The following is a 14,621-nucleotide window of genomic DNA, read 5'->3' on the forward strand; positions in this document are numbered from 1 at the left end:
GATGGTGGAGTGCAGAGAGACCAGGGTGGAAACTGCCTGCGTGGAGGGGAGCTCCACGGCCTCCCCGCCCCCGGGCGGGACCGGCCTCACCATTCCCCCCCCCCGGCTCCCTCTTCTGCAGCGGCAGGAGCCGGGCACCGCTCCACTGTCCTGAGGGGGGCCGAGCCGAGCCGTGCTGCGCTGAACGGGGCCGAACCCAGCCCTGCTGTGCTCAACCGGGCCGGACCGACCCTCGGCCCCTGCGCAGCCGGACCGGGCCGTGCCAGACCGAGCCGGGCGGAGCCGAGCGCTGTCCGCGGTGCTGAAGGCGGGGCGGGCGCTGTCCGCGGTGCTGCAGGAGCGGCCCGCGGCCGGAGCCTTTCCATGCACCCCGGCTATGGAGGCCCGTACCGCCGGCTCGGGGGGGGCCGGTTACAACGAGGCCCTGCTGCACAAGGTAGGGCTGGGGCACGGTGGTGCTCGGGGGGCGGGCTGCGAAGTGCACGGGGAAGGGATCACCGCAGCAGGGCGCCTGCTTGGACTTCGTCGGGAAACTCTGTCCCTCTCCCCTCCTCGCTTTTTCCTCCACCGACCCCATCCCGGTGAGGGGGGGGATGCGGCTGCAGCTATTCCCGAGGCTGGGCAACCCGCAGGGCTCTGTCCTGGTTCCCGGCACGTCCCCGGTGAACAGCAGGGATGGGGGTGGCAGGAACAGGAGTGTTTGGAAAGCGAAACGGGCAGGAGCGCTGGAAACGGGCCAGCCCCGCGGCACAGCCAGCAGCAGGCACTCAGCAGCTCCCGCTGTCCTGTGTGTGCTCCGGGAGGTCGGGTCGGGGGGGAGCTTCACCCTGGGGCTCTCTTTGCCAGAGACAGTCTAAAGAGCCAGGACTTCCCTGCCATGAAATAGCGGTGTCCTAAGGGATGTCCATCCCTGCCCTCCTTGCTTTGAAAGCTTTCTCTTCTGCGGGGTCCCTGGGACCATGCTTTGTAACTCCACACTGCATGGAGGGTTTTCGGTGCTGCTGTTGTCTCTGCGAGACCTGGGTGGCTCAGGCTCTGCTCCCTGCAGTCAGACACTGCCCTGCAACTTCAGGAGACATGGAGGAGACTGATCTCTGCCAGATCCACCCATCCCTCCTCCTTGCTGTCCTCACGCTGCTTTGCTGCAGTCCCCAGTGACTGTGCAGGGACAGACACCCCTGGGGAGCTGGGGAAAAGCAGGGGAAAGGTAGTGGAAAGGGCTGGAGCTGCGTCGATTCATCTTCACAAATCTCAGTCTAGTTTATATCCTGCTCTGTTCAACTCAGGGCAATTTGCCCAGCCCTTGATTAGCAGAAAAATATCAGTTACTAGCAGCTCTCATTTCTGTTGCACATAGAGTACATGGGACATGCCTCCAGGGATGACTCGAGAAACTTTGACTCTTTGCAAAGCCTTAACTCCCTCTTCTCCAGCAATGAGCTGCTGCAGTTAAGGAATGACATTGGTGGAAATCAGACTTAGGGCAGAAAAACTGCCCAGGCAAATACCCATCCTGGTTCCACGATCTCTGCTCTTTCCCTTGGTATTTTGCTGCTGCTCCTGGCAGGTTGCTTGTCTTGCAAAACCAAGCCTGCTCTCGCTGCAGGGATGTGAGACAGCAAATACCTCACTAGCTCTGGTTTCTGAGCAAGGAATCACATTTCAGATGTGCTGAGAAACCCCGAGAGAGCTTTGCTCTCTGGAGGCAAAGGTTAAGTGATTGCTGGTTGGTGGCTAAACCCAGGCCTGGGGAGGAAAGGGGCTGGGAACAAATCAAAGCAGGAACAAGCAGAGGTTTGTTCGGGGCTGTTCCAGAAAAGTTTCACTTGGCACACAGTGACAGATTCTGCTTTCGGGTGATTTGACCCATTGCCAAATCGTTCTTCCTCCCATGGGGTGCTTGGATCCATTTAGCTGGAACAAGAGCCAGAGGAAAAGGGACGTGCCCTTGGGCTGTGGTTGATCTGGGGTGTTAGTTGGGCATTTACAGGGATTGCCTGCATGATCTAAGCCAGCTTGTTTGATGTGCCGTGCTAGAGCTCATGTCTACAGGGCTGAAATACTGCCTCAGCCAGGGCAAGGGCCAGCGGGGCTGGCAGAGAGCTCTGGGATCAAGGCAACGTTAAACAGTGCCTGGGGAGGGTGGGAACAGCCCTGAGGTGTCCCTGTGGCACAGGGCAGCCTGAGGCAGCATCCAGCAGCATCCAGGTTGCCCTGGAGCAGGGCAGAGGTAGTTCAATGCCGTATATAGAGCAGGTAAAACTAAGTCTCATTAATGTACCCTGAGAGGCAGTGAGGGTGAGGTGGTGAGGGGCCAAGAGCAGCCACAGCTTCGCTCCCAGACCTCTCCTGGTGCCCCATTCTGCACCTGTCTCCTCCCTGCATCCCCCAGGACTGGGGTTTTACCCTGTCAGGCTCCTGGCTACCTTTAGCTCAGGTGCAGCTCTTGCGTGCTAAAGCTTAAAAGTGAACTGGGAAGATAACCCCAACCCACACGTGTTATCCCAGATTTCCTCCTGCTTGACTGGCACTAGAAATGAAGCAATTGCCTCCCTGTGCAAAGCCACACTTCCCTAGGTATGTTAGACCAAAACACCTTTGCTCACTGGCTGTCAGCACAGGTAGAGGAGATGGGAGGGGGTTTGCCCTCACCGCTCCATTGTTTTGCCTTGTCCCTGCAGCCCACACTGAGCCAGCAGTGTTTTGAAGGGAGGTGATTCATTTAGGTCTGAATGAGCCTCAAAGCTACTAATTTGAGGTATGGGGGGGGGAGATATTTGCTCTTTCCCTAAGGTAAAGCTGGCAAGCAGGTCCTCTCAGGGTGTGCTACAAGCTGTGCACTGGGACTGTCATCAAGTGGCTCTCCAGGTCTTGGCCAGGTCTCTGTGCCTGTTTGTGTGTGCCCCCCAGCAAAGCACTGCTCCATCCTCACGCCACCATCCAGAGAGGAGCTGCAGCACCAAGGGGAGTCTTGCCATTTTCTACCAGAGTTTTCCAGGCACTAAGAAAGCCCTGGGAAAAGCCGATGGGATGAAGGGGAGGCTGGGTTATGGCTGAAGATGCTGGCAAGAGGCAGGGTGGGTATGGAGCTTTGTCACTGCAAGGCTGCTTGCTATCGTGATTCGAGCAGGTTGAGCCCGAGGTTTTGATAGCTGGTTAGCCACATCCATTCCACAGAGGGGTTTTGTTCTTCCTCTATGCTCATTTCATAGGCAGGAAGGCCACAGTGGTTTCCACTCTGCTGTATCTCCACAGAACCCATCAGCTTGTCCTGAAGTCGTTAGGAAAGACTCTTGGCTGATTCAGGCCAACTTTTACTATTATTACTAACAGTATTACTACTAATAGTCATGAAGCAATTCATGAGTTGCCTCCATTATAAAGCCCAATTAAATTGTTATGAGAGTCTGCTTTTTGTACGTGCTCTCTGTAAATCCTGGGCTCTGGAGGCTTCCTGGTGCTCATTCCAGCCAGCTCTCCTTCCTCCATAATTAATGCTGTTCCCTGCATGAACTGCTCCCAAAGACAGCGCTGCAGGGTGCAGCTGGTTCTGTTACCCCTCCCAGCACCAGTATTTTACTGGGAAAAGGGTGTAGCACCAACCAATGCAGTGCTGGGGTGCAGGAGCCCCATGGTAATGAATTCTTCAGGTGTTTTTCTATGTGGCTGCCTCATATCCTGCTCTTTGCACAGGGTTTGTGTCTGGACCCCAGGGCAAAGCTAAAGGGGAGCTTGGGCAGGGAGATTCCCCCCATGTGCAAGGGCTGACCCAGCTCCTTTGGCCCATGTTCAAGGGCTTCACTTGGAGGTTTCTGCCTCACAACATCCCCCCAGCTCCTGTGCAAGCTCCCAGGCCATGAGGCTGCTCTGAACGCACAAGTGACCCGCAAACAGCCTCACGTCGACTTAGGGAGGAGGGAGGAATCTGTGGCCATGGGTTGCTGCCTCTCAGCACCCAGGTCTATGCAGCAGCATGCATCTGATAGAGGTGCAGGGCTGCCTCTTGCCGGCAGCTCCACCCGGCAGGTCAGGCTTTTCCCAGGAGAGGTTTGGGATGTTTCTTTCCAAGGGAAACCGCTGATTCACCGGAGCAAGCCTTTCACTGGAGCGTGAGCCAGTGAATCGGGTTAACAGGCTCCAGGCGGGTTGCGGTGCAGTGATTCGTGCAAGGCAGGATGCTGGTCTCCTGCCAGCCCATGTTCCTGTTTATAGTCTTCAAGCTCTTTGGGTTGTGGTTTCTTCCCACTCCTTTGGGTTCCTGTGGGGTGGCAGGAACCATAGTGTTGGGCATTGTGGCATGTGGCAGTGGCCTCCTGGGGCATGACATCAAGGTTTGATCTGCTGGGGATATTCTGGCACTTGATCAAACGTGTTCCTTCACACTGCACTTCACAAGGGGATGTGTGCACTGCCTCGAGTGGTGCCAGGCTGAGTTTCACCCTGCCCTGGGTGCAGGAAGATGATGGAGGGCTGGGACTGACTACGCATAGAGGCTCCCCTGTGCATCGGGAAGATGCTCCTGCACCTTGAAGGTGAAGAGTGACCCTCACAATGTCACAGAGTGAGGGGACGAATGGCTGAGGTGTCCCGGGATGGAGCAGGGCTGATGGAGTTGCGTCAGACTAAGCATAAATCAAAGGGAGAAACAACAGATACAGAGAAGTGCAGCACAGAGTGGGGAGGTTCAGCCCCAGCACCAGCAGCTACAGGGGTGGCAGGGGACAGGGGGACACTGGGATGTCTCAGTGCTTGCCAGGGCTGCAGCTACAGGAACACCATTGTCCTGAAAGGCACCGTGTGTTGCCAAAACAACTTCAGAGCAAGAAGCCAGTTATCAGAGTGTTTGTTTTCACTTGTGTCCCTATAAAAGGGTTGAAAGTGCATCAGTTTCCTGAGAGGATGGGGATGTTTGTGCCGGTGACTCTGCAAACAAAACCCAGATACTGGCAGAGAGGGAGGGAGGGGTTTGTGCTTGCGCTGTTGGTGTCCCTTAGGCTGGGGATTTGAAGGAACCCTGGCAGGAGCAGAAGGGAGGATGGGCTCCCCAGGGATGCGGTGTGGGTACCAGAGATATGGGTTGGCGGGTTGGGAGCTGCTCCAGAGTTGATGGCAATGTCCCATCTCTCACACCTGCACAGCTCCTTCTGCCTGGGGACAAGCAAGCTTTGCTCCCTACGGGAGAGCCCATGCCAGGGCTGAAGAGGCAGAGGGGCTCCATGACCTCAAATCCAGAGGGAAGCACTGTGTTAATGCAGCATGAAAACAGCCCAGTGCCCCGAGAGGCTGCGTGGCTGTGGCAATGGCTGCGTGCAGCCGCTGCGGGAGATGCTGTCTTTACTAAACCAATCTGGACCCAATGTGGCGCTGCCAGAGTCCTCCCAGAGAGGTTTTCCACCAGGGCTGTGCAAGCCAAGGCTGCCTCTGCCTGCACAGCATGCCTGCCAGCTCGGGCACTGCCTGCTCCCTGTGCTGATGCCTCTTTACCTGCTCCTTGCAGACAATCCTGGTCGGAGACAGCGGCGTGGGGAAGACATCTCTGCTGGTCCAGTTTGACCAGGGCAAGTTCATCCCTGGCTCCTTCTCTGCTACCGTGGGCATTGGGTTTACGGTAAGAGCCCAGCCCCTGTTCCCTGTGCTGTGCGACCTCACTCACCCTTGGGAAAGCTGTTTTATTTGGGTAATCACAATCCATGGTGCTTTAAGTAGTGCTAAGCACAAAGATTTGGGGTAATTTGCTTTGGTGCTGCTGGATGAGGGGCTGGTTTGGCTGTCTGCTTGCTGGGGCTGCTGGCAAGGATGAAGGATTGATGAGGCTTCACATCCCAGGACCCTCTGTGAAGCTGTGCCTGGGTGCGTGTCCTGTCGGTGCAGCCCAGGCAGGGAATAGTGAGGCCGATGGCAGCAGTGCCTGGGAAAGGCAGTTGGCCACTATCCAGTGCTATTTGCAAGCTGCCACAGGACCAGAGTGGCTCTGATGCTTGTGTCCCCTCTCTTGGGAGAGCCTGGAACAGAGACCACTTGGGACCTCCCTGCACAGCAAGACCAGCATCCCTCCAGCATCCGTGATGAGGCTTTTGCCCACAGGATGCCTGTTCCCCATGAAGAGGCTGTCACCTACATGGGTTTTGCCCCTGGTCCAGGCCAAGGAAGCAGAGAAACGTGGTACCAGCATGAGGGCTGCAGCACAGGGTGCCCATGCAGTGCCGAGCCCTGGGCAGGCAGAGGAGGCTCAGGCACGTTGCTGACCTCTGCCAGCTCCCAGCTGTAAATGGGATGTTTCTCCATGCCACCTGTGGAGGTGATGCTCAGCCAGGTGCTCTTCCTGCCTACACAGCTCTATGAGCATCGGTGTGGCTTGCCCTATCCTTCCAGCCTCCCTCCCCAGAGAGCTGCAGGGGAGCTCAGCCACTTCCAGGAACTCCAAGTGCCTCCAGCCCTCGGCTCTGGGCACTTTGTGGCCAAAGAGTGTGTATAAACTATAAATCTGGTCTGGTTCGAGCTACAGGACTGGAAATACAGGTTCCCTTTCCCGAGGGGCAGAGGAAGGCTTGGCTGGAGCAGGAGCTGGTGGCAGGGGTGGGTGCTGCCACAGAGGGCATCCCTGACATGGCCCTCACCCTGAGAGTGGTGAGGGGCTCTGCACGGGAGCCACACACACCTGAACCCCATCAGTGTGAGGGATGTGGGGTTGCATTGAGATCAGGCCTGGCGCGGGGGAGACGGGCTGTGTATCCCATGGAGAATAAATCAGAGGGGGCTGAAGGCTCCTGTCTGTGGAGCGGCGCTTGTCAGCCTGGAGACACACAGAGCATGGATCTGGATGGGGTTTTGTGGAGTGAGGTTTTGGGTAACACATCCCTGGGACTTCTCCCTCATTCCCACCCTTGGGCTTTTCCCACATGAAGAGCACAGAAGCCGTGCCCCAGTGCCTGGTGCAGGATGCTGGGGGCTCTGAGCAGCTGGGGACACAGGAGCCACGGCAGCCATCCTGGCACAGGCTTCCTGCAGCGCTTGGCTTCCGGCTGATGGGTGCTGCTTCACTTCCCTCCTGGTTTCACCGCGCCTTGATGCTAACCCGGGGCAAAACCTCACCCTGGGGTGAGCTGGAGGGATCCCCACTGATCTGGTGTGGCAGGGGTGATTTGGGGTCTCCATCCCCAAATGGGGGACAAGAGGCTGTTTACTTGTAGAGTGAGCAGCTCCTCCTCTCCCCATCTGTGTACCCAGAGGGATGCACTAGGGCTGTGCCTGCTGTCCGGTGCCACCGAGCCCCCGGCAGACCCAAGCATCCTGGGGTCCCTGGTGCAGGGAGCAAGTTTCCAGCCTTGAGCCTTCTCTTCCTCATCCCGTGGCCGGGCTGGGCAGGGAGGCGGCCGGAGCGCAGCCTCGGGGGTGGCACTGCTTGGGGAGGAGGAGGAAGAGGAGGAGGAAGGCGGGTGGGGTCCGCGGCTCCCTCTGGCCCCGCCGCGTCGGGACTCGGCTGCTCCCCTCGGGATCACCATGAGCGGCCCCAACGGGGAGGCAGAGACCGGGACCCCCCCGGCAGACAGTGGGGACCTTCCGGAGGGGAGCGGGATCCCCCCGGCGCTGCCCCGGGACTACGAGCTGTCCGGCAAGGTGGGAGGCGGCGCGGGGTGCGAGGGGGGCAGGAACGGAACCCCCAAGCCCTATCGGGGTGGAGGTTGAGGGGTCTGGGGGGGGGGGGTGGGAGGCCGGGAGGGGGTCCCGGGGGCCGCCCGCTTCCTCCGCTGCCGCAATCGTGCCCAGGAAGCGGCTGCGGACCGGGGAAGGGGAACGGGAAAGAGAAGGGGAAGAAAGCGGCGGTCCCAGCCGAGCCACCCCCAGCGCTGCCCGCCCCTGCCCTTGGGGGAGCCCAGGTGTGGGGATGAGGGCCCCGACTGCCCCCCCGGGAGGTGGAGACAGGGGGTGCCTGCCCCGGGGAGGTCTCTGAAAGCCGTTCCTGTCCTTCTCCGGGCAAGGGGGCTCCGGCCAGCTAGGCAGTGGTGCCCCCATCATACAGGGCAGGGATGCAGGACCCCATCCAGCCCATTGCAGCATCCCAAAGGCAGTGGGGAGAGAGGCAAGTGTGCATGCCCCGGTGCCGAGCCAGCCCCTAAACCACTTTTATTCCTTTGCCTTTATCCTCCCTGCTCTGCCTCCTCTCAGTGGAGGGCAATTTTTGTGTCAGAGGGAGGAATTCAATTGCCAGCTTGACCTGGAGTGAGGTGGAGGCAGAACCGAGCGGTGTTCCCAGCCACCTGGGCTGGGTCAGGGTGTCCCGGGGCAGGATTTGATCAGCAAAGTGAATTGGCAGGAGGCAGGGCTTGTCCAGCCCCCAGCTCTGGCTGTGCTGGTCCAGGAGGGGGGCCATGGCTCACTGTGTTCAATGGGGGCAGTGGAGCTGTGTGAGTTCTCTTAGCAGGCTCCAGTGTCTCCACAGGGTGGGCTTGTGGGGATGGACCTTCTTGATGGAGTCCTGCACACTCCTATTTTTAGGCAGGCAGCAGATAAAGTCGCCATCAGGTTAATTATTGCTGGGCAGGAAAGGGCTGCTGCCTGCAAGCAGGAAGGAGAGCACGGCATCGGGGTGTTGGATAAGGATGTGGTTATGGAGACCAGCACCGGTCCGGGGTGCTGCCCGCCCAGCTCCGTCAGTGCTGGGGAGCCCAGGCTGAGCCTATTTGCTTAGCAGGAGGGGAAAAGGTTCTGTGTTTGCTTTAGTGTCTGCACCAACAGGGTGAGAGTCCCAGACACGGCGGGGCTTGCCCAAGCCATGCATCACAGAATCATACAATAGCGTTGGAAAGGACCTTGAAATCATCCAGTTCTAACCCCTTGGCTGCACCCCCGGGGGTCCCATCCCATCCCCAGCTCTCATGGGGCTCCCCAAACCCATCAGAACCAGCCCTGGGGAAAGGAACAGAGGGACAGAAGGGACCAGGAAGGGGGGGTCAGCATCACCCCAGGGATGCTGCTGCATCCCTGCCCCGCTGACACCTCTCCCTGCACACATCCTGCAGGTGATGTTGCTTGGAGACTCGGGCGTGGGGAAAACCTGCTTCCTGCTCCAGTTCAAAGACGGGGCCTTTCTCTCCGGGATGTTCATAGCCACCGTGGGCATAGATTTCCGGGTGAGACCCGCATGGCTGCCGGCCCCTCGCCTCCCCTCACTTACACCTGAGCCAGGATGGAGCCCAGGAGAGGTTTCCAGCCTCTGCACCCCAACCAGCAGCAGGCACCACCTGAAACCCTTCCACCTCTCCCTGGGAGAGCGGTAACAGACACAGGAGCCCACTGGAAGCATCACATCTTGTCTTTACATCAGCAAACAGCCTTGGTTTAGCCCGTCTGGTGGGTGCATGGGCTGGGGTGTGCAGTGGGTTACCAGCACACTCCACCGGCCAGCTCCTGGTGGGGACAAACACTGCTTTGGGGTAGTTTTATGCTTTAAAAGGGCTGAAATTGGCTGCTGAGGAGTCGTTATGGCCCTTTCAAACCCTCCCCGTTGCCCTCTGCTCACCAGTCCCAGCTGCAGGGGATGCAGGGGCTGGCTGTGTTTGCAGCACGGGCTTTGAGCAGGATGGAAGTGAAGGGGGTGCCCCGGGCAGGGCTCTGCTGTGGCTGCAGGCACGTGTCGAGTGCGGTCGAGTGTGGCTGGCGCTTCCTCTGCCTCCGCAGCTGCAGTTGCTCCGGTTCTCTGCTGCCTTTGGGCTGCTCTTGGCTTGCAGGGGGTGAGGAGCAGGGGCTGGGGTTTGCTTTGGGGGGGTCTTGTGGCCTCTTCTACCACCAAAGCCGTGAGAGAAGGAAAATGCCACATCCGGCTGCTGGGGTGTTACCAGCTCATAGGTGCCTTGTGCGAGCATTCCCTGCAGCATCTCCCAGCTTCCTGCTGTAGGTCATTTCCAGTCCCCCAGGGCATGGTTTTGTTCCCTTCAGCCCATTCGCTCAGGTTTTTTTCATCTCCACATAGGTTGAATTTCCATTTCAAACAATTCCAGGCAACCAAATTATTTATGGGGCTCCTCTCTTTGCAGACTCATCCCTCCAACCCCGATTCTTCAAGAGCCTTACAATAGCCCTGCAGTAACTCCTGCTTTGCTTTCTTCTGGCCTCTAGAGAGAAGTCCCTGCACTTCCAAGCTGAACACAGTGGTTGCTTACGCTCTGATAACTGCCTCCCCTGCTCACTTGCAAACGTGTCTTCCTTTCTCAGACCCAGCCCAGCCTCAAACCACCCTAACAGGGAGATTTCCTCCTGCTGTGCTGGATAAAGCCATGTTCTACCTGCACCCCCCTGCATCATTAACCAGCAATTTAGGAGCCGCAGGGGGTGCTGGCTATAGGAGATGAGTGAGGCACCGGATCCAAAGCAGGCTGGGATCTTGTCCTGTTTCCATCAGAGCCTGAATATGCTCTTTTCCACCCTGGTACAAGGGGATGCTGCTCTGGGATGTGCCTGTAGCTGCAGCCCCACAGCAGGACTGTGGTTTGTAGCAATGAGGCCTCAGTGTCCAGCTCCATGGGCAGCCTGGCTTCATCCCACCAGCCAGGGGCAAGCAGTAGAGGGGATGGGGCGTAGATGCTCCACACTGGGGCTGGATGGCATCCGCACCAACACTGATGGATGTGTTCTCCTTCTCTTCTGCAGAACAAAGTGGTGTCTGTGGATGGTGTGAAGGTGAAGTTGCAGGTGAGCTTTGGGAGGGGATGAGCAATACCCACAAGGATTGCTGGAACACCCTCCCCAGGCTGAGCGTGGTGTTCCCTTGAAGCCATTGGGGCATCCCCATCTCAGGGGGTTCCTCTCCCTGCTCTCACCGGGGTGGCTTCTCAGCAGATCTGGGACACAGCAGGACAGGAGCGCTTCCGCAGCGTCACCCATGCCTACTACAGGGATGCCCAAGGTGGGTTTGGTGTCCAGCAGGGATGGGGGGAACCGGCTGGAGTGCATCCCTGCAGCAGGGCAATGCCTCTGCCTCTTCCCTTCCAGCCCTGCTCCTGCTCTACGATATCACCAGCAAGATGTCCTTTGACAACATCCGTGTGAGTCCCTTCCACGGGTCGGGAGCGTGTTTTTCCCCAGGGATGGGGTTCGTGGGTGCCCTGTTTGGGTTGCTGGGTGTTTGGGGCAGTTTGAAGCCTGGCTGACATGTAAGAGCTCTCTGTTGTGGCCAGACCCAGCCAGCCAGGAGCTATTCCGTGGGATGCTTGGCTGGATGCTGCATGGCTGGGTGCTAGAGGGAGAAAACGTGGTTTGGGATGAGAAGAACTATGCATAGACTTGGGCTGCAGCCAGGAGATGGGGTGTTCTGGGGACTGTTCAGCTGTGATGCTGGAATGGTTCCCATGTTAAAGTCACTTTCCCCTATCTCACAGCAGCGGGTGAGGGCTGGGAGGGGAGGGATGGGTGCACCGCTCACCCCAACACAGCCCCGCTGCCCCACAGGCCTGGCTGACGGAGATCCATGAGTACGCCCAGAAGGACGTGGTCATCATGCTGCTGGGCAACAAGGTGCGTGCAGGATGTCCTTTCACCCCGTGGTTTGTTGTACTCTGCTGTGCCAGCCCAGCCCTTGCCGTCCCCATGCCTATGGAGGGATGGGGCTCGGTGGGTGCATCCTGCCTGTACCCTCTGCTGGGCTCTGGTGCTTTCTGGGCTCATCCAGGCCCGGAGGTGACCCCAGAGATCTGGGGGGTCAGGAAGGTGTGAGGGGACCAGTGCTCCCGGCAGCCAGTGGAGGGCAGCACCAGGCTGAGGCTCCCAGTATGGGATGCTGCTCGGTACCGGGTGCGGCTGGGTATGGGATGCTGCAGGGTATGGGATGCCCACCCGAGTCCTGGATGCACCCCTAGATCTCAGGTAGCTCCAAGCTCCAGAAGGCCAACTGGGTCCCATGTTCTCTGGAAGTTCCAGTTTTCCAGTGCCCGAGTGGGTTATGAATTTTCCCCTGGGACTGGATTCCCTTTAGTTCCTGGATGATGGTGGGTACCTGATGCCCAGCAGGGTTCCAGAAGGCCCCTTCTGAGTCCAAGTACCAGATGCTGCCCTAGGTCCCCAGTGTCCCCAGGTCACAGATTCCCCCCTGCATCCTCAATGCCCTCAGGTCCCAGATGCTCAACAGGTCCTGGATTCCCTAGCACCAGATATTCTCCAGTCCCCGATTCCTGCACTTCCTGGCAGCCCCCTCTACACCCCACAGTGCTTGCCAGACCCCCCAGGGTGCCAGCCAGCCCTGGTATGTGGTGACACCTCCCTTCCCTTGGCAGGCGGATGTGAGCAGCGAGAGGGCTGTGAGGACAGAGGACGGAGCATCGCTGGCCAGGGTGAGCCATGCTGGGGTCTAACCCCGCTGCAGCTCCCCCCGATGACTGCACGTTGTGCATGGTCCCCACACAGCCGTGCCATCCCCTCTGATGGGTGCCCAGACCTGGCTCTAGCACAGGCAGCGTGGCCCATAAAACCTGGGGTAAGGCAGGGAGGGGATGGCACCTTGTCCCCAAGCATCAGCCAGGCAACAAGGGCAAGGGGAGGGTTTGGGTCTCTGGGTGATGGGGCCGCGCTGCCCTTGCAGGAGTACGGGGTGCCTTTCATGGAGACAAGTGCCAAGACGGGCATGAACGTGGAGCTGGCATTCCTGGCCATTGCCAAGTGAGTACCAGGGCGTCACAGGGCTGGGCATGGGAGGTGTCTCCTGCAGCACCACCGGCTCAGGTGAGGTTAATGCAGTCCCATGGCCGCAGGGAGCTGAAGCAGCGCGCGGTGCAGCCGCAGGATGAGCCCCGCTTCCAGATCCACGACTACATCGAGTCGCAGCAGAGGAAATCCAGCTGCTGTGCCTTCGTCTGAGAGCAAAGGGGGAGCCGGAGGGAGGCAGGCGGGGGGCACAGCGGGGGCCCGATCTTGCCCTCGAGAGCCTTCGGGAACCAGCCTCTGACCAGCCAAGTATGGACAGGACAATACAGCGGAGTGAGGAGAAACATCATCCCAGCACCAGGATCCAGGGGCCAGATCCTGCCGCCCTGTGGGACAATGCTTGGGAATAACCATGGTGCGATGGCTGCCAGCCCAGCAGGGAGCCATGGTGATGCCTCCATCAGCCAAGCAGGATGCAGGATGTGGCTCCACACCTCACTAAAGGCCCCTTGGAGTGCCTGGAGGGGTTGGATGTGTGCCATGGACAAGCCCTCATGCAGCCTGTGGCCCTCTCCTCCTCTGAAGCAATCCCTGCTCTTGGCACTGCTTTCATCCAGCTGGAAGGGCCTGATCCAGCCCCTGCATCCCAGTGCTCAGCCGGGGCTCCTCACTGCTGTGGTTGCTGCTTTATCCTCCTGCCACCATGAGCGCAGAGATGTCCCTGCTGTGTCCCAGTCTTGTTGGAGGGAGGGACTGGGATGAGGAAGCATCCAGCCAAGCCTGTTCCTTGCCCATGCAGCTGACATGAGAAATGAGACTCCCTTGGGAGCACCCCAATGCACTTGGGGCATTTCTAGTGCACACAGCAATATGGAGAAACCTTTATTTCCCCTCTCGTGCAGTCACAGGAATTAAGAGATTTTATTTTTATTAACGGGAGAAGCCTTTTTCTTTCCAATCCCTCCAAACAAAACCACCTCCGGCCTCGCGGTGGAGCTGGTGGGGTGGAGGTGCCCGGTTGGCCTGGGGCTGCTGCTCCTGCCGGCTCCCATCGCTGCACATGGAATACAGCCCTTTTCTTCCTGCTGAAACCCACTCTCTGAAGAGAAGATGCCTGAGATGCTTCAGCCAGCAAACGCTGCTACACGGGGCACCGGGGTGCAAGGCTCTGTCCCTGCATCACTGCACATCCCCAGTGCCGCATCAACCCCTCCATCACGCTGCTGGTCCCCCCCGGCACTACCCAGGGCAGTGGGTATTTGGTATTTAGTTGAAGACCTGAAGCGAAGGGCAGCAGCAGAGGGCACGGCACAGCCGCATGTAGGAGTCGGGCAGTGCCCAGCACATCCGTCCCCACCAGTGGTTCCCCTCTCTCTGCCCCCCAGCTGCCCATCTCTTTACTTGCCCCGGTGCCTCCTTTGCTGCTTCCCCGCTCCTGGGTTTCTCTTTGCAAGTTTTCACATTAAAGCCGGGTATTTCCAAGCTTTGCCTCCTCCTGGGTGTTTTATGGCGTGAGAAATCCCTGCCCCGGCTCTGCACCGTGGGAGGCTGCTGCAGCCAGGCACTGCAGAGCAATGGGGCTGCGGGGCCCCCCAGAGCAGCCGTGGGGCGGGAGAAGCACCCGTGGCCCCTTCCTCCCCACTGAGGCTTTTGTTGTACGCTTCAGACAGTCCAAAGGTGAGGGGGGAAGAGCAAACATGACCTGTTAAATTAAAACCAACCTCCTCCCCTGCTGTTCTCATGGTGCGGAGTCCAGCATTCCCCAAATAACTCCGTCTTCCCACCAATGGCACGGCTGCAGCCGCTTGGCTGATGTCTGCAAAAAAATGCTGGATGGCTTCAACACAAACAGACTTTGGCTCTTTTCTGCTTTCCCCCCTCCGGCCCGAGCTCCCTTAACGTCACAGGGAGCCACAAAGGCCCTGGTAGGAGGAGGCAGTGCCGGTGCTGCCCGTGCCCTGCCATTTCATGGGTGCTCTGGAGTGCCA

General features: G+C 58.9%; 1 protein-coding gene across 7 annotated transcripts; it reads left to right on the forward strand.

Annotated features, from left to right (window-relative positions):
- The first annotated feature begins 349 nt into the window (after window positions 1–349).
- Window positions 350–13,281, forward strand: RAB37 (RAB37, member RAS oncogene family). Of its 7 annotated transcripts, none has more exons than XM_062639885.1 (10): window positions 350–436; window positions 5,498–5,608; window positions 9,021–9,131; window positions 10,648–10,689; window positions 10,834–10,903; window positions 10,990–11,042; window positions 11,446–11,511; window positions 12,267–12,323; window positions 12,572–12,648; window positions 12,741–13,281. In XM_062639885.1, the coding sequence occupies exons 1-10, from the start codon at window positions 377–379 to the stop codon at window positions 12,844–12,846; spliced, it is 753 nt and encodes a 250-aa protein (XP_062495869.1). In that variant the 5' UTR covers window positions 350–376; the 3' UTR covers window positions 12,847–13,281. The 7 variants fall into 7 exon arrangements, with proteins under 7 accessions (XP_062495869.1, XP_062495870.1, XP_062495873.1 ...); XM_062639886.1 differs by having other exon boundaries at window positions 10,837–10,903; XM_062639889.1 differs by having other exon boundaries at window positions 12,727–12,875.
- Window positions 13,282–14,621: the final 1,340 nt, after the last annotated feature.

This window comes from Pezoporus occidentalis, unplaced genomic scaffold (genome assembly GCF_034315485.1).
Source record: "Pezoporus occidentalis ecotype Australia unplaced genomic scaffold, CSIRO_AGI_Poc_V1 ctg62, whole genome shotgun sequence".
Classification (NCBI taxonomy): domain Eukaryota; kingdom Metazoa; phylum Chordata; class Aves; order Psittaciformes; family Psittacidae; genus Pezoporus; species Pezoporus occidentalis.

Coding starts and splice junctions, on each gene's coding strand:
- RAB37 (XM_062639885.1), top strand. CDS start 377: ATGGAGGCCCGTACCGCCGGCTCGGGGGGGGCCGGTTACAACGAGGCC. Junction 9,132..10,647: donor CCGTGGGCATAGATTTCCGG/GTGAGACCCGCA, acceptor TCTCTTCTGCAG/AACAAAGTGGTGTCTGTGGA. Junction 12,649..12,740: donor GCATTCCTGGCCATTGCCAA/GTGAGTACCAGG, acceptor CCATGGCCGCAG/GGAGCTGAAGCAGCGCGCGG.